General features: G+C 44.7%; 1 protein-coding gene across 4 annotated transcripts in view; it reads right to left on the bottom strand.

Annotated features, from left to right (window-relative positions):
• Nucleotides 1-6,040: 6,040 nt before the first annotated feature.
• The window catches only part of ACSL6 (acyl-CoA synthetase long-chain family member 6), a 29,021-nt gene continuing 12,416 nt past the window's right edge, over nt 6,041-22,645 (bottom strand). For 2 of the 4 annotated variants that reach the window (XM_009890787.1, XM_009890805.1), the window contains exons 10-20: nt 19,613-19,690; nt 16,926-17,060; nt 15,682-15,816; nt 14,512-14,607; nt 13,600-13,672; nt 11,101-11,189; nt 10,408-10,524; nt 10,021-10,164; nt 9,115-9,216; nt 8,383-8,454; nt 6,041-6,181 (exon numbers count right to left, since the gene is read on the bottom strand). In XM_009890787.1, coding sequence (XP_009889089.1) covers nt 6,041-6,181; nt 8,383-8,454; nt 9,115-9,216; nt 10,021-10,164; nt 10,408-10,524; nt 11,101-11,189; nt 13,600-13,672; nt 14,512-14,607; nt 15,682-15,816; nt 16,926-17,060; nt 19,613-19,690 — 1,182 coding nt within the window. Of the gene's footprint in view, nt 6,182-8,382; nt 8,455-9,114; nt 9,217-10,020; nt 10,165-10,407; nt 10,525-11,100; nt 11,190-13,599; nt 13,673-14,511; nt 14,608-15,681; nt 15,817-16,925; nt 17,061-19,612; nt 19,691-19,747; nt 19,826-21,829; nt 21,831-22,645 lie in introns of all 4 variants that reach the window. The other 2 variants (XM_009890779.1, XM_009890796.1) reach the window with 2 other exon arrangements.

Below are 22,645 nucleotides of genomic sequence, written 5' to 3'. Positions count from 1 at the left end.
AGTCCCTCCCCAGCTCTCCTGGAGCCCCTTTAGGCACTGGAAGGGGCTCTGAGGTCTCCCCTTTTTCGCCTTCTCTTCTCCGGGCTGAACCCCCCCAACTCTCCCAGCCTGTCCTCCCAGCAGAGGGGCTCCAGCCCTCCCAGCATCTCCGGGGCCTCCTCTGGCCCCGCTCCAACAGCTCCGTCTCCTTCTGCTGGTGGGACCCCCCGAGCTGGAGGCAGCACTGCAGGGGGGTCTCCCCAGAGCAGAGCAGAGCAGAGCGCAGCAGAGGGGCACAATCCCCCCTCGCCCTGCTGGCCACGCTGCTGGGGATGCAGCCCGGGGTGCGGGGGGCTCGCTGGGCTGCCAGCGCACATCGCCGGCTCACGGGGAGCTTCTCACCCACCAACACCCGCTCCCAGGTCCTTCTCCTCAGGGCTGCTCTCCCTCCATTCCCCACCCAGCCTGGAGATGTGCTTGGGATTGCCCTGACCCACGTGTAGGACCTTGCACCTGGCCTTGTTGGACCTCACGAGGTTTGCACAGACCCACCTCTCAAGCTTGTTCAGGTCCCTCTGGATGGCATCCCATCCCTCAGGTGTGTCATCCACACCACTCAGGCTTAGTACCATCCGCAAACTTGCCGAGGGTGGTTATGAACCTGTCTGAGAGAAACGGAGAGCGAGGGGGCCATGGTCCCTTGGGGCAGGCACAAGCCCTGGGCTGACACGGCCACCGGGCCCAGGGCCCTCGGGCGGGCTGGGGCAAAGAACCCAGGAGGATGATGGCAGGCATCATCAGGGATGGCTGTTTCCCTTGAACTAAACACCAGCCGCTGGTTCCTGATGGAAAATTGTACCATTACCCATGAGTAATCCAGCCTGGTGCTGCTCCTGCTCCCCCGCTGGTGGCCCTGGCAGGGGCTGTACTGGATGCTGCTGCTCCCTGGCACCCGTTTTGGCTAATAAATATGCAGATAGATTTGAGTTTGTAACTCTACACCTTGCAATCAAAACTGTGTACGTTATATTCCTTTTACAGATCAGACCCCACGTTTCAGTTTGTAGAGCAGAGGAGTCTCATGGCTTCCCTGACATGAAAAATTTGAGATAATTCTTTGGTGTTGCTGGATTTCCAAGTGAAGGGAGAGACGGAAGTGCTCGCAAAAACTGGAATAGAGACTGAACGCATTTAAACTTTATTGGTTTAGACACATAGTCTGAAAAAATACTATGCATTCCCAATTGTCAATTCATATTAAACAAGCATATACATTTGGTTATATTATTATTGATTTAAAATAAAAAAATGAAACCATTACAGAAAGACTGCTGCATCTTCAGAGAACTTTGCAACAATTTTTTCATAGAAGATTGCTAAAATCAATCTCAGGTTCCAATATTCCTTTGGTCGTTATTTTATTTTATGTATTTATTTTTTTTACAACACGTTTAGTATAGGCACACATTCTGAACGACTTTATACTGATTGTGAGGACAGAGTGCTGGAGTAACAACAGATTTTATAAAAGAGTTTTTATTGTCAGTCCATGAGAAAATCTTATGAGCAGTTTTGAGAAATGTGACAATTTAATTCTTTACAAAATTTTCCATAGATGGCTTTTTGATATACATGCTAATATACCAAAACCGAAAAGTCCTTAATTACAGTTAAGATTTTTTTTTTACACAAATGTGTATGTTATATTTTAACCCCTTCACTTTCAGTTGAAAATAGAATAGGTAACACTTAGGAAAATGCCTCATTTCTTCGCTGCTTGTACTTTGCTAAAATATATAACAAAAAGCTGATATGAAGGGCTTAAAGGGGCTCTAGATGCCTCAGAAAACATTTTATTTTGGAACAATTCCAGGGATCTAAAACTGTTTCCCTTCCAGACTACAAGCATCCAGATTTCTCCTCTGAAAAGAACAGCCTCAGCTGCATCATTTAACAGGAGTAAAGATGGTGTAGAAACCATTGAATGTGCAAAGTACCAAAGAATGTTAATTCTAAGAAGAAACAAAGATCTAATTCTGAGATCTTTTTTTTTTTTCCTCAGACAAAACCAAAGTGAGCTAAAGATACAAAAAGCACGCAGATAGAATTGCCTCTAAATAAAATGCTTTTCCAAATTTTCTGTAAGGCATCAAGAGGTCCTTAAGTAATCTGTTACCATGCAAAAATAGTATATTCTTTCCCAGTTTACATTCATCTTGTAGCAGTTTATTTACATATAGATCACCAGTTTGTGCTTTTAACACATGGAAAATAATTAAAAAAAAATATCTATAGTTAATTCATTTCATTCCAGAAGATTAAGTCAGATTATTTTCTGTTATATGCAAGAATTTCATATTCATGGCAAAAATGACACTGGACTTTACTGATGCTGATATATACTTACTAACAGTGAGGACAGATTGCAAAATAGTACTTTTTATCACTAAACAACTCACCCTCTCTCTCTCTCTGACCTGATGTGCATCAACCATTTTAACCTGCGAATGTGCCTTTCAGGACAGAATAACACTGGGTGTTTCCTGCCAACTTGGGGTTAAGACTGTCTGGTATGGTTTCTGCTCACGCTTGTGTGTGTCTTTGACCATTTCTGTGGCAGAAAGGTATTTTCTCTGTGCAATGTATCGAGCAAAGAACATACAAATTACATAACTAAGCAATATTATCTTCCTGGAAACAGGTATTTTGTTCTGTTTTTTATATACGAGCACTGGAGAGCGTCTCCTGGTGATTTCACAGGCATAGCACCAGGCTCAGGAAGAACCTCGCACATTTAAAACGTCCAAGAATACAGTACTCAGCGTGCAGCGCACTGACTGCGGCGTAACACAGCCCTCGGGGAGAGGGTGATAGATTGCTTTGTCCCACTTGGCTGCTCAAGGCGATGGCGCTTTGGTGACGCCGAACAACAGCCCCGCCGCAGGGGCCGGACTCTGACCAGCGCTGAGCCCACTTGCCGTGGCAGACCGGAGCTGTGCGCATTTCCGTTGGCTTCCTGTATTTTTTCATTAATTGGTTGCAGAATGAACCCCCAGTCGACAGTGATTAGTTAAAACCAGTCATCCTGAAGCCATCAAGAATGGGGCTCTTTACAGAGAAGGGTAACTCACATCACCACTCATGCGACAGCACTTGCGTCTCAACTCTTTCAATAAGATGAACATTAGAAATTAATTTAGTAATTAGTTATCTCGAAGAAAATAAAAATCCTAATTATTGGACAGCCCTGGGGATTTTTCCTCGGGGGTCACAAGAAGTATTTCAGTTTAAGAAAGCTCAATGCAAAACAAACGTTCCTGGAATTTGAAGAGAAGCATGTTTGTGCCTAGCTCACATTTTCAAGTTTTAATCACTTACAACATTGTTATGATTATGGCGCGAGTGACCTGCAGAGGAAAATCTGATTACATAAGAAAGTATTGAAGAGAGCTTTTAGTTTATTTATACATCTTTTCACAGGTTCTGAAAGTATTCGCACTTTCGGTGTGGCCACACAATTTCTCCCAAATTTTGCATCACCCTAGTGTAGCCAAGTCTGTGTTTTTTCTTTTTTATTCTTTTGGTGTTCATATCTTTGGCTCTAGTGCATCTGACATTTTGCATCAAATACCAAAAGAAGAATACAGATATATTTTTCAGCATTATATACATAAAAATAACAGCCATCTAAGCTGCAAATAAAATCATATTGGGATCTTCTATACTTAAACAAAGTCAGAGTTTAGTTGTCTAGAAGAGTCTGGTAAACTGAAATCATCTTAGGAGAAAAGCAAATTCATGTGGTAGAAAAAGGTCAGTGGAAAATAGCTTTTCTGTACTTATTTAGATGCTAGGGTTTTTCTTTTATTTTAAAAGTATGTCGCATTAAAACGGGAAATTAAACTAATTCTTCATTGCTTTGAAGCATGCGTATGTAATGACTGTCTTTTGGCTGATACAAAAAGGAGATGAACTAGACTCGGCAGAGATGAAAATCCTTTATGACTTGACCTAAAGAGCCAGATTTTATCCAGTAATTCCAATCCTCTGTAGATGTGGCAGACGCAAATTCCCCAGGGATACTGTTGCTGTGCTCATTGGTGACAAATGAATGTACAATGCCATCAGATCACAGTAGCGGTATTTCTTATTTGCTTTGGACTGATATGAGTCATTGCACTGGAATCGAATGAGGAATCGGGCACAAAAAGGGATTCAGACAAATCCTTCCACACTTGATAAATCAAATTGCTATGTTCTTTGTATGAGTGATTAAGTTAGCCGATACTGCTTCCTTTGTATCATTTTGTTCTGAAATTACTGCAATAAATCAGTCTTTGTGTAACACTAACTCATTAATTCAATTTATTTCATTTTGAAGCATGCAACGGAATTTCAGAGGGAAAATAAGAGATCATTTAGATTAAAAATATAAACTTTTAGCTTCAAAAGTCTACAGTGGATTCCAGTTTAAGAGAGAAAATAGGTGTGCTTTCACTGTCCTAGCAAAGAAGATCCAGCAGGCACAGCTCCATGCTAGTATGCACTGGTGCAACAAAGAGCAGCTATTAAAATGCACATATATATTTAGGACCCTGTTGAGCAGAAGGAAGCCACCGACAGTCCAAGTATTCAAGCGACTTGATGTTACAGTTTTCTCATTGTTTTCTACCGTGCTTTCTATCAGGAGAGAGCTCTCGAGTCTGTTCCTGTTCCGCACGGGACTTACCCCCTTCCTATCGGCCGCAGCGGGTTGTGAAAGCCAAGGTGTCACCCAGACTCCTGGCTGTTTATTCCAGAGAGGCCACTGGAAGTGATGACAGTGGGAACTGCGGCTTCCAGGCGTCTGAACGGAGAGGTGTTTTCATAGCAGGCCCTTCTGCAACCACGTCCAATGTTTTGCCGCACCATGACGCCTTACGGGCTAAGGCAGCCTTTCGCCCATCCCTGGGGGCCTTTCGGAGCCGTATTGCTTCCCCTTCTACGGCCAGCCGAAGGGTGCCCTCCGCTGCTCCAGCTCAGGCTGGCCTTTCTCCCAAACCAATTTGTTTTGCTCAGCCCAACTCAGAATCACAGCGCAGACCTTGTGCTCCATTTCTTTAGCACTGTTTCTGAAAGGGAGTTAGTCCAACTGGACTACGCAGTATTAGCAGCATGTAAAGTAATAAATTAGGGAGCGGGAGCATATGGGTTAACGTGAACTCCCACGGAAAGCCGCCACAGAGCCAGCGATGCTTTTGCAACCTTCTCAGTTTGAGTAGTTCGGATGTCCATGAGTGTACTGCGCTGAAGGAGGCCCTAATGCAAAAATCAGCATGCCATGTATAAATGGAGTTCAGATGAGAAGGAAATAGAGGGGATTCTATCCTACCGCTTCCTAACCTGTTCTTGTAATTCCAAGGTAATATTAATCCGTTAGATGTAATACACTAATAGGTCTATGAAGTACAAATAGCGGGAGATTCGTTCCTCTTTCTATTCTGGTTGTTAGTTAGGTCATTAGTGATTAAATCAAATCAATGTAATTTATGTCCTGGAAAATATAAAAAACTATCACTTAATATATAAACCAATATCCAGCTTGAAGTTCCAGATCAGGGAAAACAGACTTTCACCATCAGTCGCTGATTGTTTGAGGTAGACCACATTATTGAATTATCCACAATTTTAGTTTCTAAAGTATTAGGTTATATACAATCAAATAGTAACAGACATACCTGAAATTCTCCCTATTTTAATTAGAAATGTTTATAGTTATTAATAAGGTAAGTTTCCATAATTGACTTGGTCATAGGTTGAAATTTCTGTATATTTTGTGGCAATTTAGCATAATTCTTAGTAGTACCCTACTGTGTACATAAAGTAAAAAATAAATTGCATCACACCTGATGGAAAAAAGAAGGAAAATTATGGTTAGTGGCGAAATCCTAGAACAATGAAAGGCTCAAATGTAAGGTTCAGATGCTTATCCATTTCAGCTGTGTCATTCTGGCTCTGTACTTTTGAGTATTATTCTAATATTGCTACAAAGTCCATTATTCAGAAGATTCTTCCTGCGATTTCAGATGGAGATGCTTGAATATAGCTCTTCTATTTGTTTTTTGAAGTAATCTCTTAGTTCTGGTCTCTTAGCCTTTAATGTTGGCGTCAACAAACCGTTTTGTACTGAGAACATATCAGAGTGAATATAAATGGCTTTGACCTAAAATGAAAAAGGGATATATTTATAGCAAAAATTACAGGCATCCCACTCAAGAAGTGTAACTTCTCACGCCAGCCTTGCTGCGTTACCTCCGGCTCTCCTTGGAGCCCAGGGGACCCTTCCCCAGGATCTTCCTCACCTTCCCAAGTTTTCCAAGGTGACATTAAATCCCTCCACCACCCGCCACCACTCCCTGGCTCTCCTGCTTGTTTTCCCGTGTCCGCGCCGACCCGCCAGCCGGCCGGCGCAGAAGGGAGAGAATGAGCACAGAAACCTCTCTCCCGTGTGAAACCAAGGCCAAAGCGCAGCCAGGCGGAGCAGGAGGGACAATATCGCATATGGCGATACCGTAACTGCGGAGTTTCACAGGGTTGAAAGGCTGGGAGGGAGGGGAAGGGAAGGAGGGAGGGAGGGCAGGGAGCCACGCTGCGAAACATCATCTAAACCGAGCTGCAAAAGGAAGTAAGGAGCACCAGTTCGGTCTTGCAAAATCATCACGAAGCTTTGCAGGTACAAGGAGTGACACGTGATGATCATCATCTTTAAAGAAGAAGAGTCGATGGTGTTTCACTAGCTAATTAAAATGATATAAACCCATTCATCCTGGGCAAACAGGATTTTACAAGGCTGCCCTTGTTAGCGGTGGTGTCTCCGAGCACAGCAGGGAGCCTGGCAGCGCAGATGGGAGCCAGCTTTTCCTTCCAGTGCATTTATGGGCTTGCTGGTGCGGGAGAAAGCAGAAAACTGCTGCGTGACTGGTCACAGTCCACCGATTTAAGACAAAATTCCCCAGCCATCTGCTGCTTTCGTGATTCCCCAAACCAGACTGGTTTGCATTTTGTTAGCCTGGGATTTGCAGGAATATAGACCGAGAATTTTTAAACTCCCATTAGATATGTGATTCATTTTTCTCTTGTAAGCACTGTGGTCCAGTTCCTCCCGCAGTGACGCCCTTCCCAAAAATCACTGTTTGTGCTACTAATGCTTCCCTCGCCGCACTGGCTTTCAGAGCCTGCACCCTGGAAGCTGCTGGTCACAGTTGCCAGAGTTGTCATTTCCAAGCCCACGGTCCAAGCTCAGGCTGCTGGCGCTGAGACAAGGACGGTGATGATGAAGAGTGGCTCTTCCACCTGAAGGGGTTCCCATCCCACTAGAGCATTAGCTGCACTATCTGCCTCAAAGTTCGGTTTTAAGATTATGTATTGCAACAGAGATGTCAATTTTGGTTTGAAATGCGAAACATTTCTTACATTTTAGAAAGATGCCAAGGCTTTCCTCACTACTTTATTAATTGCAAACTGCTGGTAGACTAGATTACGTGAGAATATTTCATACTGTGAAGACTATGGCTGGAGCAAACCAGGCTGATTACCAGAGACGATCATGTGCATTGCAAACTGTGCTTTATATTGAATTTCATTTTTAAACTCATTTATCTTTACTATCATTTCTTTTGCATATGTAACTGAGAAATGAAGAATAACAAGTTTATGTTTAGTGGTGCTTCTGCTGCACTCAAATACGGTGAATTACTTATTAGAATTACCACCCAGAAACAGTCTAAATAAAAGCAAAAAGGCCCTTGCTGGTTATATGTAATGATTAAGGTGTTTATTGTTTTAACAGAAATAGCCATTGAGACATTTTAAAATGTGGTGGGTTTTTTTGTTTTGAATGCTATGTGAACCATGGTTGATTTCAGATCCCGCCTTCGGAAGGGTTTGTAGCTCTGTTGCAGAAATATTTACACAAGCACCAGAAAAGAATTAGTGCACAGGCTGAAAATAAATAAACCAGCAGCATTTCCTAGGTCAGTTATAAGAATGGTAATTAGTGACCCAGTTTCTTAACAGTGCTCTCAGTGGCATCAGAGTCCTACGGATATTTATCTTGAGCCCTGGTTGTCAGACTGGAGAGATTATCCCTGTCCTTGGATTAGATTTTTACCTCTGCACCCAAAATTTTCACTAAATTTAATTCAAATCTCAAGCATGAGTGGATGGTGGAATCACAGCATATATATTTTTCAAAGGAACAAATACAATTTGCCAGCAATAAAGCTCGCTCTCAGAAAACACTGTGTGCAGCTGCAACAAGGATATGTAGTAGCAGAACAAACGCTGACAATTCCTCGATTCAATACAAATGGACAAATTGCCCGTCTGACCGCACTGAATAATGTATTAATTGTGTCATTTTACCTGCTCAAAGGAATGAAGTCCGCTCTCCTTACCTAACCGTACCATGTCTTCCATTATTGCCTGCTGCAGTTCCTGCGTTAAAACACATAAATTCTTCATGAAATACCAGTCAACCTTACATGCAATTAACGCCATTGTTCATCAAGAAAACACGTTTCTGAGCAAAGTTCAAGTGCCTTATTGATAGTTGATGCATAATTACCAAATATTCCATTAAAGAAATGTACAAACATTAAACATAAGTGCGGCGATGTTAACTGTTTCCTCAGTGGGAAAAGTAACGTTATATTTTCAAGCACATATGACACAGATGCTTAAATTTGCAATCCCCCAACCATTTGCCAGCCTTAGACATGGAATCATTTCCCGCAGACGCCAGTGGGACGGTTCAGTGGCATCAGCGTTCGCTGATGTGGTCCCACTCGGTTCGGCAGTATTAGAGAGCACGTGGCAATAAGGCTGGGGTTCCTCGTTAGGACATCTACACAAACACAACCTCTCCTGCTGCCATACTGTTGTTCTCTGCAGGACAGACCCTTGGGACCCCCCACGCAGGAGTTTGCCGAGGTCTCTACACAGCCAGCGCACGCCACCCTATCCAGGTCAACCCTGCTTAATTTTCAGTGAGGAAATAATTCTTGTCACCGAGATCGTTAATAAGAGACACCTACTCTAACTAGGTTATGCTACAGCGAAAAAACATCTGTACTGCAGATAGAGAGAAAGACAAACCTTATTTTTACAGAGTTCTGCATATGTTCCATCAAACCCTCTCTTCTTTGCCCAGCCTGGCATAACTTCGGAATCGGGCACCACAATTCCCACCAGAAAGGCCTGCAGGTGAAGGAGAAGGAGAGTTGCAGGCAACAGCTGAGCCACATTTCAAGCCCTACATCGACGTGAATACATAAGCCGGTTGAATTTGCTACGTGCTTAATCACTTCTTGTTTAATTATGGCAATAATTTGCTAACATGCCATAGCGAAGTATATTTTGGGGTCTGTGCCTTTTCCTCAGATAACATGGTTCTCTGCGACTGTTCCTGCATTCGCCAACAATTTTAACACCTTCTGTTGGGTTTGTGGTCTGCTTGGATGTTAATTAACTTACTTAATTTCTTCACAGGCATCAGCCAGAGCAGAACGGAGCCCGCATCACTTACGCACACGCAGTTCATGGGACTGAGAGTCTCAGGCAAACTCCGATGCCAAGGGAAGCCTCGTGTTTGTGGCCAAGGAATGTGGAGGGCTGAACTGCAGTGCTTTCAGAAGCTGTACGTGTTTGTATAAATACGCAAATAAACGGGACAAAATTGGTCAAAACGGAGAGGCAGTGGTCGTGGAGCAGCCTTTGCCTGGCTTCCCGCAGGCACCGTGGCAAAGGGGAGGGTTCCAGACCCAAAAGGTGGGACTGAAGCAAGTTCAAAGGTTTGGTCTTTGGCCACAGCATCCTCCAAGGTGCTTTGGGGCACAGCAGCAGCTCGGCTCCTGCCTGCCTGGCAGCCGGCTCCAGAGCAGGGGAGAGACATCAGGGCAAAACCGCCGTGTGATCCACTCACACTTTCCCCTGTTCATGCTCAGCTCTCTGTCTTCTATTTACAAAGAAAAAAGTATGACTTTCTGAAAACTTAGTTTTTACCTGCAGGCTGTCTCCATGGACATAGATCTGGGCAACAGGGTCACTGCGGATATAGATATTCTCGATCTTCTCTGGTGCAATATATTCTCCCTGAGCAAGTTTAAATATATGCTTTTTCCGATCAATAATTTTAAGAGTCCCATTCTGTTAGGAGAAAGAAATGAGAGTTCCCAGAGACGTTATTTAACCATAGAGGCTCAGTAAGCGGTCTGTTTTTAACAGAGCTCTTGCCAGAAAATGCTTCACTGATGTATCGAGCCTATTCTGCAAAATACAAACTCAATCCTTTGTAAAGACAGATCTGCTTGGAAATTTGAGTTCAGTACTCAAAAACATACATAGGATAATACAACTGACATAAGAACTAAGCATCTGATCAGTACGCACAGGTAACCATTTCCCGATGTCTCCAGTGTGAAGCCAGCCCTCCTGGTCCAGCGCTTCGGTTGTCTTCTCCTCATCTTTCAGATAACCTTTGAAAACATTGGGTCCTTTCACACATATCTGCAAAACAGTCAGAGTTGCTGAGAAATTATTTTATTATTCTGCTGTAAATACTAACAAGCTAAATAGTAATTCGCTAAAACTGAAATATTTTAAAGCTTGACTTAATGGCTGTGCTCCATGAAATTAAAATACATTCTGTTATAAGATTACAGATGGATTTTTTTCAAATGAAAGGAAGTATGAAGTAGGGATTGCAAAACTGATTTGTCTGAAGTTGGTTGGCATTCAGCTTGCAGTTAAAAAAAGTTATTTCAATAAGTTTAATTTCTGTGCAATACAGAAATATCAGCAATGTAGAAATCACAGCAATTCAGCTCTTCTTAGCTGAACTAATTAATTCAGCCTTAGCTTTTAAAGTAATCAGGTGTGGCACTGGTTGGAAGTACTGCCACAGCCCCTTTTTAATTAGTGCCTTGCTGCTGTATTGCTGCATTGATGTTTTCCTTTCCTGCTTGTAAAATGTAACACATCTGCAACCATGCACCTTACAAAGGTAAAATGCTTCTATAACTACATAACTACTTAATACAGTGTTAACTAGTGAGAATTTGATATAAAAATGTGATTTGCTACCTCTCCTTCTCCTTTGGAAGCAAAATAATTCAGCTCTTCCACATCCTTCAATCTGATTAAGTTACAGGGCAAAGGGGCTCCTACATGACCTGGAAATCAAAGTTATCAAGTCACTTGTCATCTCTCCTAGAAACAATACTTAGCATTTTATGATTAGTTGCTTGCACAGTTGTAGATACCCTGGACGTTCTTGCAGGAGCTGTGTCTGTGTGCAGAAATAATTTTCCTCATTTAAGGTTTTGTGCTATTAAGACTAAATACTCAACCCTCCAATTTGGCTATAAACCCTGTTTTCAAATACGTTGAAATACAGACTGTGTCTCCCTCACCTGTAAGAGACTACACCCTTTTTTAAGCTTAACTCGTTATAAAAGCACACAAAGCTCTGGACTCTCACTGGTGTAATCACCCGGCAATACCGACTGCGGTGACATTACGCTGAGCACACTCTCCCTCACCGCTACCTCACCCCAATAAGGAAGTGAGGGCAACACCTCCTGTAGCCACCACGCACTGCGAGAGCACTACGCCGTGGGAAACAGACCTACTGCCCCCAGAAACAGCCGCTAGGAAAGATGGACTGGAGCGAGAGGAGTCCCCAACTCAGTGTCATAGAATCATAGAACGGTTTGGGTTGGAAGAGACCTTGAAGATCATCGAGTTCCAACTCCCCTGCCCTGGGCGGGGACACCTCCCACCAGCCCAGGTTGCTCCAAGCCCCGTCCAACCTGGCCTTGAACACCTCCAGGGATGGGGCAGCCACAGCTTCTCGGGGCAACCTGCGCCAGGGGATCACCACCCGCACAGGGAAACATTTCTGCCAAATATCTAATCTAAATCCCCCCTCTTCCAGTTTGAAGCCATTCCCCCTCATCCTAATACTACATGCCGTTGTAAAAAGTCCCTCCCCAGCTCTCCTGGAACCCCTTTAGGCACTGGAAGGGGCTCTAAGGTCTCCTCGGAGCCTTCTCTTCTCGAGGCTGAACCCCCCCAGCTCTCCCAGCCTGTCCTCCCAGCAGAGGGGCTCCAGCCCTCCCAGCATCTCCGGGGCCTCCTCTGGCCCCGCTCCAACAGGTCCATGTCTTTCCTGTGTTGGGGACTCCAGAGCTGGAAGCAGTACTCCAGGTGGGGTCCCACCAGAGCAGAGTAGATGGGCAGAATCCCCTCACTTGACCTGCTGGCCACACTTCTTCTGATGCAGCCCAGGGTGCGGGGGCTTTCTGGGCTGCAATCACACATTGCCGGCTCATGCTGAGCTTCTCATCAATCAGCACACCCAGGTCCTTCGCCTCAGGTCTACTCTCCAGCCATTCCCCACCCAGCCTGGAGCTGTGCTTGGGATTGCCCCAACCCAGATGCAGGACCTTGCACTTGGCCTTCTTGAACTTCATGAGGTTGGCTTGGGCCCACCTCTCCAGCCTGTCCAGGTCCCTCTGGATGGCACCCCTCCCCTCCAGCATGTCTACCTCGCCACACAGCTTTGTATCATGGGCAAACTTGCTGAGGGTGCACTCCATCCCACTGTCCACATCACAGCACTTTGTGTGTTGTAGCCCTCATGGGCTGAGGTCTCGTTTTGCCAAGGAGCCAGATGGACGCACAGTGAGGATGAGGATGTGGCATTGGTGTGCGAGGGGTGCTTTGCCCAGCGCTGGCCAGGGCCCGGGGCCAGTGGGCAGCAAGCCCCAGGGCACACCAGTATCTGCACAGGGCTGGTTTTGGTTTGAAGAAAACCTAACAGATGGCCACTTGTGCTGGGAGAAGAAAGCATGTGCTCTTCTCCAGCCATGGAAAATCTGAGTTGGAAAGACGGAAATGTTTAATGGCTGGACTCGATGATCTTAAAGGTTTCTTCCAATCTAGACGAGCCTATGATTCTATGAACTGGCCAGACCTGTTCATATCTGATGTCTGGTTTTCCTACTAGTATTCATTTGAATGAGTATGATACCTATTTCAAAAATTTTTTATAAATACTGATGAATCATATTAAGAAGAAATTAAGCCACAGTAACTTGTATGTATTATCTGAATCTTGCTTAGTGCTAGTTTTTATCTGATTTTGTCAAGATTCAAAAGTTTTGAAAGCCTGAAATATATAAAGTATTGAGTAGCGGTGGATCTGTATCCGAAGCCTGGTTTGCTTACTAAGCACACAAATGTATTAATCTTTTCTTTGTTCCAGCATTTCATTTTAACATTCTTTTAAATTCAGCTCCAGTGCTCTAGAGAGGGCTCACAGGGCCGGGGATGCAGAGATGAGAGTATCCCAAATAACAGCTCAAGGGATAAGTCCAAACCTCCCCACACAAATGTGCCCAACATCTGATCCCTGTCTATTTATTCTTGACCAGTGACACTTTCAAGAACATTACATTTGCTGAAGATTATTCACAAGGTGGTGAATGCTTTGTTACACCCTGTGATGTTACAGTCCACAATTTTCAAGAGAAATGTGCATTCCTTTTCTTTCTGGAAATGGTGGAAGGAAATCATTACCTGATGTCCAGTCACCCGGGGTCGTAAAGGTGCATCCAGCTGTGCATTCTGTTTGGCCATAACCTTCATAAACCTGACAAAGAAACAGGTATCTTTAAAGCAGCATAGATGATTTCACTATTACAGAACAAAATTCCAAGAACTGCCTCCTGTCGTGCAGTCCGGTGAGCTAATCCTGCCAGCTGCGACGCACGGGCGCACGGTAAACACAGGGACGCTTTCCCTGGCTCTCACCGTGTACAAAATTTCATTTACCTTCCTATGAATTACCATGGCTCTGTAGAGCCAAAAACGGTGAGAAGACAAGTTCAGCACTTTGCTTTTGAGTCAGGAACTATGTTACTCTACGAGAGGAATTTATTAGTGGGGGAGAAAAAAGGTATTTTTGTGGGACACTTTGAAAATGCACCTTTTAAATTATTATTTTTTTTTTGCTTAATTTTAAGCTCTTGAATGAAGCCTTTTAGTTGCCCTGGGCTTCCTAGTCAAAGAGAAATACAACAGTGGGCATCTTAAGTGGGTTAAATTGCCATCTGAAGACTACGTTTCTCCATGTATATATAGAATAAAACTCATGTAATGAAGTTCCCAGCACACACACAAGCACATTTAATTGCACATACTCAATTAAGGGCTGAGAGATGGGTGGGATGAGCCTATGGGGTTTTTTTTGGCAGCTGCCGGCACCGCAAGCAGCACTTGCCTGCTGCTCCCTTCCCAGGGCCACCGGTGGTTCCCAGCACAGCCCCAGGGCAGTGGGAGCAGAGCTCCGGGGACACCGGCCCCACCGCTGCTGGTGGAGCCATCCTGGGGAAGCTCTCCTAAACGCAGTTCTGAGGTCCTAACCCATCGCCTGGCTTAAACGCCGTGCGTGTCCTAGCTGACAGTAGACGAACACCTCCAAGAGCCCACCTGACATCCGAGGGCGGCGCGGAGGAAGCCCAGGACGGTCGGAGACGCGGGGGCAGCGCCTGTCACTATCATGCGAACGCACCCACCGAGACTTGCCTGGTTGATGGCATGAGAAAACAAAAGAAAGCATCACAAACTGCTACCCGTGGCAAAACCAGCAGCGTCCGTGAGCACTGCTGATACAGAACTTGCACAAAACCCTCTCTCTGGAATAGATGAAGAAATACAAACTGGCCCTGAATCTTTCCTTGGGAACAAAAAGCCAGCGAAATCTTAAAAGCATAAACTGTGTCCCTCACAGGTAGAATTAGCGCCCAAAGACAAAACCCATTTGACATAGCGGCGGGAGTCCCACTCCTGGCAGGACGAGCTGCCGGGTCTCCTCTCCTCGGTCCGCAGGAACCACAGCACCTCTGGGCAACTGTTGGGTAAAAACCAGACTCTTCCCCTTTCCAGTTTTCTTTGCTTATTTGCACCTCGTCGTTTTTAATGAATTGGCTCCCAAGCTGTCTGAAATAATGCTGTCCCTTTTTTGAGGCAGGTGACCTTCAAATATTTGCGGAGGGTATTACATCAATTCCTGTGTTGCGCTTTACTTCTTTTCCCTCCCCCCTTCATTTCCTTTTTCTTATTCCCCAAGTAAAAAGAAAGCCCAGCACAAAAGGAAACAACTCCTCATTGCGTCTGCCAGTCTGGCCAGGTCCTGAATCAATATGCAGCCTGGCTCGCCGAGCGTCTGCGCTCCCGGCAGCGCCGTGTGAACTCCGCTATCTTTGCACTCTGAGGACAACTAATCCCCAGACAAAAAGGACAGTCAGTTTCTTTAGTTAAAAATAAAGTGGCGTGTCTCCAGATAAGTTATCCAATTAAAAAAAATGAAGTAATCAGAGCCTCCTGGAGTAGTACAGAGCCCCAAAAAACTGGTATAAAGCCAATTTCATCATTTTTTATTGAGGAGATGTGTGGCAAACAACAGGGAAAGTTAGTGGAATAACAAACCGTTCCATTTCCTTTTTCTATTCAATTTTTCAGTTTGCCATTCGCTAGGGAGTAGCAATTGCCCGCGGCTCACTATCAGGCGAGCGGACTGCACTGACTTTAAGCGAAATCAGTCATTCCTCGAAGAAATGACAGTCCTTTGAGTTTAGACTCACTTCTTAAATTCCTTACCTGTATTTTATTAAAGAAAAGTTTATCCCACAAGCTGTCGTTTCTAATGATCCCGTTTCGAACTTCAGCCTTTTTCCGTTTTGCGGCAAATTCCAGAACCCAGCGCTTGAGGGACGTGTCTGCCTGGCTGAAGATCTGCGGGAGCGCGGGGCGGCAGGCAGCGCGGCGCCCGGGAGAGAGGAAACACCAACAGCTCTGCTTACAATTACAGCTATACGCCTCTGCCGGTGCCAGGTAGGGCGCACTTACATTAGCAGTACAGTTAGATAAGGATACACTACGGCTTTTTCATTGCATTGAAAACAAGGAGTGGTTTGTTTTGCTCTGTTCGCTATTGTACATCCTGTTCCTTTTGGGGAAAAAGGAGAGAGGATGATAGGGAAGGCTTTAACTAGATTTATATGACTGGGATTTCTATATGATTTCTACGATGGGATTCAGTGACATAACGAAATCTGAGCAACTGGAAATGAGCAACTTGGACACTCGGCAGCTAGAGCAGGTATCGGCGCTGGCCCGTGAGGGGATGGGGGCTGTGCTTACCTGAGCATAATCAGACACCAGCATGAACTACATCTCTACAAACGAGAAGCCCCCGGTGCCCATCCCTCTAACGAGGCACCAGAACCCCTGAGCCAACAGTCCTGACCTTGGGGAAAAATTACATCAGTAGCTTGTGCTTAAGCTCATCTTTAGAGGATAAGTCTTCTGAGGAATAAATATTCCCAGCTGGTCAAACAGATTTACCATGATGACCAGACATGCCTGTCTTAAATACCTTTCGAGACCATGTCTTAGTTTTAACGACTTCTAGATCCAAAAGCCAACCTCGCTGCCTAAATCCTCATAGTTCATTTGCAATTCCCGATTTTCAGCTGTCATTGCCACCAGAAAAGAGAGATTCAAGTTCCAAAACTGGTTGAAGGGCACAAAAAGTCCTAGTTTGACTGGTGCGTCTGTGATGAAAAAATCCCTCGTCTCTGGAAACGTCACTAGTAACCTCAGTGAGAACAGGGTAAGAGGCCAATACAGAGGGATTTCACGTTAACATGCAATAGCTGTGCCTGCAGTCTGCGTAAATCAACGTACAGCTGTATCAGTTGCGCAGGGTAAGAATGTGTTTGCAGCAAGGCAGAAATAGTACAACCTGCTCAGGAAATCTCCCTGACTAAGGGAATTCTTTCAGATTAGTACTAAAGGGACAGAAACTTTATTACTACAAAAAGGAATAAAATTAAACTCACCTTATCGTACATCCTGTTTAACAGCCGCGGCACCACAGGGAAGATGGTTGGACGCAATGCTTTCATATCGTCTGATAAGAGACGAATATCTCCTTGAAAGAAGCCAATTCGCCCTCCATGGCAATATACGACAGACTGATGGGAAAAAAAGGAACACATGTAACCTCTTTGCTTTGAACTCCCACGGCAGAGCATCCCTCCCAAGCGCAGAAGTACCTTTCCTGAAATTCTACTCTCAGTAAGGCAAAAATGGGGCTTTAGATACATACATATACGTAAATGTAACCATAAATTTTGTACTGACTAGAAATATACGGATAGTTCTGGGCACTTTTCAGTACTGGCAGTTCAGCATCCACCAAATTTGTTTCTGGAAGAACAAGGACGCAAAGCTTTTAGGAGGGATTTCCCCTCATCCCCTGCATAGGGGGATGGAGAAGTCCGAGTTATGGTCAGATTCTGGACCTGAACTCCTCTGAAGCCCAGACCTACCAGAGCAGCTCACAGCATGAGGACCTATTGTCAATAAAGAAATGCATATTAAGAAATACTGTAAAACATACTGAGCGGCAGCCGATTTTTAGATGTTAATACTTTAGTTTTGTTTAAATACAACAATATAGACTACGTTAGCAACACAGTGCCTGATCCTGTATCCCAGAAATAGAAGCCCACTTCATAAAAGGTGCTTTACTTGTATGGAAACTACAGATCCAGAGGTTTTGTACTCGGAAAGCAAAGAGGCCGCTTTAATCAGATCAGAATAGAGCTGGACGTGCGGGATCGGGCCGGGCAGGCTGCCTGCGATGAGCCAACTGGCAGCAGAAACGGCAGCTCTGGTAGTCAGTAACCCCGCAGAGGACTAGGACTAGTCACTAACTTGGTAAAAACGGTGGTTTATGGCTTGTGCTCCTGCGGTCGGGGCTCAGCATCCCTACCCTGCTTTTGGAGCGTGAGGAGAAAGCATCCCCAGCAAAGCGAGGGCGATGCCGGGAGCGGAGCTCAGCCCTCCCAAGCCCGGAGCAGCGCGCTCGCTTTTGAGCTCTGCGAGGGGTAGGGGGAAAGCATCAGCACCCTTTGCTCGACTTTTCTCCCCAAATAAGGAATTTTTAACTGTTGTAGTTAAGAGACACCTAAGTCTTTTTGCGCTACTCCTAAAACAATCTGTAATACTAACCCGGAGTGCTCTCACTGCTCTGTCAACCAGTTAGAGACTGTCTCTCCATCAACTGAAACCACAGGAATTTTATGCATGTGATGTGGGTTTAAGGAACATCACACTGCCAAATCTGTGTTTTACACTGCACATGAGTTAAAAAAAAAAAAAAAGGAAAATATAATCAGTGTGCTTATTGGGCATTATAACTAACTACAAGAATTTTTTAGCTTTGAAGAATGTATCTGTTTAATTTTAACTGTAAGTTCCAGGAACTAATAATGTTGGCTAAAACTAGGGAAGCTGACACAGTGCTTGCTGTTCAGAATGCTTTTGAAAGTGACTTTTTACCCCTTTTGAAAAAAATCTTTATATTAATGAGCCTTTTTCAGTAGAGAGGATTAACCTGAACATCCCTTGGTTCAGATGTACATATTTCGAATTTTTCTAACTTCCCCTCCAATACATCAGATGCCTTTTAAATAAATATATTCTTGTTTGCTGGCAAAGCAGTTTGCCTGAGTAGTGGTGCCACGCTGCCCAACCTGCCTTTTAAAATTAGACTTGCAAGTGAAGATAGGCTGGGCTCTACTTCTCCATATCGTCCATGGACTTTCACTTCCAATTTGCAAGTTTTTAACAGGGCAGAATATATTCTTTCTGGCACAGATGTTACTCAGAAGTGGGAGGCCTAAATTCGGATACTCATCCGTCTCAAAAAATATGCTTTCAGCCCGAAACAGCCCTCCCTGAGAAAGTACAGAGCTGCGACTGAATCCAGATCGAATCTTCACACATTGGATGAGTTTGTAGTTCGCAGCCTCTCAGGCCGGAGGAACTGGTGCGATGGGCTCTCCTGACTGGCCTAACACACTGACTGCAGCACGAATTCTCACCGTCTTTTCAGAAAAGGGATATGGAAAGTCAGTTCTGCGGGCTGGCACGAGCTAACACTTCTATTTGCCATTATTTCCAGGGGACGCTGGCTTCCCGTTACTGCCCACCGTACGCTGCCCTGCCAGGAGGATCACGTGTGTCACACCACCATCTCAGTTTCCTCTTTTGCAATGTCTGCACGTTTGGTTGGTTTGTTGGTTGGGTTTTTGGTTGTTTTTTTTTCAGATCTGGTTATTTATGCAACAAAAGGGATTTTGGCTGATGTAAAAAAATGGCACCAAATTCTTTTTCTTCCCGCGATACCTGGTCCTCGAGTGCTTTGAAAAGCTGCCCCCCGCCCCGCCAAAATCGTGCAGGTAGCAGTTTCTGCTCACTGACGAAGGGTCGTTTTCCAATCTCGGAGCCACCGGTGGAAGCTGGAGAGCTTGGGAAACTCTCCTGGCCTGGCTCGGGGCCGTGTCACCGAGACCAGCGGCCGGGCCCTGGTGTTATGCACGTGGCCCTCCTGGAGTACAAGCTTTTTTTTTTTTTTTAGTGCTACAAGATATCGCTGGTTATTTAGTATTTTATTCTTTTCTTTTTTTTTTTTTTTTGGCGTGGAAAAAGATGATTTCCACTGACACTCGGACCTTACCTGTACCATTCTCTCAAACATGTGTGCTAAAGGCAAATAGGAAATGTGTACATCCTCACAAGTAGGAGACCACTGACTCTGGAAGAAAACACAAGGAGCCCCACGAGGCCTCGTCAGTTCAGGCAGGTTTCTTACCTGTATAACTCTTTCAAACATGTGAGCCAGAGGCAGGAAGGAGATGAGCACATCGTCCTGTCTCGGAAAGATCACTTTCTGCAGGTGAAGGGCATGGGAGACAGAAAGGAAAGAAACACTGACAGGAAGACAACAAGAAAGTCATAAAACAATAAAAAGAAAAATGGCACCAGAGGAGCAAAAGGGGAGAGATTGTCGAGAGAGGAAGGGAGCAGCGTACGAAGTGAAGCGTTAAGCCACAGCGTCAATGAAGCTCGGTTAGCGGGAGGAGTAAAGAGCACGGAGATGTACACAGAGGGCAGCGGAGAGGTCTCTCCATGGCAGAAGGCGTATCGTATCCACACAGCTCACGCTGGCAACAGCGGCTCACCCTGACAGAGAACCCAGTTTTCATCCCTTGCTTTCTACCAGGAGATGCCCAGGCTTTGCGCGCCCAGCGCTGCGCAGACCTGCGGGAGCCTCCTGGAAATCAGCGGGGCTCTACAGCCGCCCCAGCTCTCCGCGTTGCACAGAGCCCGTCAGAGATTCACAGTGTTACTAGAGTCAAAGCTATAGACTTTTTTTTTTCTTTCCCTTAGGTTAATCATTGATTTGAATCTGAATATATTGGAAAAATTATTGATTTTTTTTTTCTCAGCTGCAAAAAATAATTATTTCTGTTAGTGTTTCTCGTCACTTCAAATGATTAAAATGTGATTTTAAGGGCATTATCACTGCCCTACAGACAGGTGCAGCAGAGGAAAAAGAAGGCTGGACAAATAATGCAAAAAATAAAAATTACTGAAGTCTTCGGTGTGCCAAGGTTATAACTCTGTCTGGCAGGTTGGGATAAACAAAGGCCCCGAGAGCCTTACCTGATCCATGCCCCAAAAGAAAAGCAGCCCTGCTCCCTGCACGTCCATGGGTAAGGCTTGCCATAATATTATGGATTAAAAAACCTGAAAGCTTGATTACCCAACAACTTGCACCAAAGCCAGTGGTTAGTGGAAAATGGGTATAAAATCTATTCGCTCACAGTATTAGCGGTTTATACCCACTTTGCATCTCCACTGCTGTGACAGAATCAACAGTTCATGACCTGGGACCCGGCGGGGGATGGAGGCGCGGGAGTTTCTTCCTCAGGGAGGATTTTATCGGAGTTAAATCTGTGCAAGTCAGATTTGGGTACGCCTTCCCAACCATTACCTACTGAAGTCACCCATTATTGACTATATGAGGTTTTCAGCATCCCGTTTCGTATTATTTTATGTGTCAGGCTGAATTAAGGCATTAGGGCCTGCGGATCTATTCATACGTTATTTCAAATTGGCCTCATTTTCTGCAAGCAGAGTAATGTAAAACCATTAGCATCACTAGCTATGCTGCTTTAAGTGACCAGACCATAAATGATTTGGTTTTAAATCAGACCAAAATGATGACATTGAATAGTATTTCACAGTTGGCACAGTCATCCAGTTAAATGTAAAAATGAAAATGGCTTCTTGGCATTTGAGAACAACCTTACAGTAAAGCTCTAGGTTCACTTCAAAAAATGTTCCATTTATAAAAATCACTGAACTAAGCAAAAATGGCACAAGAGTACGTAAACAGCAAACCTACAGTACTTCGCAGCTTTAGGTATTTTTATGTTATCAATTGGTACTACTTTCAAGTATTTTGCGCTTTTCTCGATTTCATTACTATGGTTAGACATTGCCCTAATGGCGTGGATCGGCTACGGGCATTTCCCCCCTCACCAACAATCTCTGGTGACCGAAGCTATCGAATTTACAACCCCTTACACCAGACTTACGTCTCAACCTGATACCTTCGAGATTAATGGGAGTCCCATTGCCGTCAGCGAACACTAAATCCATCTCTGCGGGCCGGTCCTGGAAGACGCCGAGTTCCCTCAGCTCCCTCTGAATTAGTTCTCTCCCAAAATAAGCGCTCCTGCCCTTTGAAGCGTGGCCATCGCTACGCATCGGCTTTCGTTTGCGCATCTCGCTGCCTCGGCACCCAGCGAAAGCGCCGTGCTGCGAAACCCGAGGGCTCGCTGCTGCTGCCCTGACATTTCCTCCTGACAATTACTGGGGTCACCACCCTGCGAGTAACGCGAACACGTGAGTGCAGTGGGATTTCTCACATCACGCGTCCGTGTTGCTTTACAAGGGGGGTCTGGAAGTCTCAGAAAGTTCAAGGATTGAAACAAAAATACTGCAGTATTTCCAGCACCAACGATAACACCAGCAAGGGGTGTAAGGTAACAAATTGTCCACCCCATGTGCGCTACTTTATAGAATTGCCTGTTTACTACAAAAAAAAAAAAAAAAAAAGAATCTTTATATTTGTTAGGTACAAGCTGCATATAATCTTCAGTATGTTGTGCGAAAGCAATTCTGCCTCCTATATCATTTCTAAGCACAAGTTTACACATTGCATGAAACATATTATACGGGTACTTGGCCAGTGCTGTGCTTTTTCTAAAAATATGTATAATGGAAACCGAGATATACTTTAATATCAATGAAATTAACCATTCTTGTCAAAACGTATACGTTCTCATATATATACACACACTTGACATGCAGAAAGCTTTCAAATAAATGAGGATGACATTGCGTGGGCATCCTTAGAAGTGGAGCCCTGTCCTCCTTTTGAAGCACCAGTTGCAACTGTACAGGGCTTGTTTGCTCTCCTAATTCTTTGAAAAGAGTTAATTCATTTACAGGAGCCAACGTTTCTCCTCAGAAGCACTCTGAGCCCTACGGAGCCAGGGAGCCACTGCTGGAACGGGGATTTAATGCCCGCCAGCGCTGTAAGCTCAGACCTGCTCCCGTTTCCGTGGATTTGGCCCTCTGAGTAAGAAAAATTTCACCTCTTCTCTGCAGGAGCACATTTCCAGCCCGTGCAAGGACA

The sequence above is a fragment of the Charadrius vociferus genome, unplaced genomic scaffold (assembly GCF_000708025.1).
Source record: "Charadrius vociferus isolate BGI_N301 unplaced genomic scaffold, ASM70802v2 scaffold370, whole genome shotgun sequence".
NCBI lineage: Eukaryota > Metazoa > Chordata > Aves > Charadriiformes > Charadriidae > Charadrius > Charadrius vociferus.
This window is presented reverse-complemented; position numbering and strand designations above follow the sequence as displayed.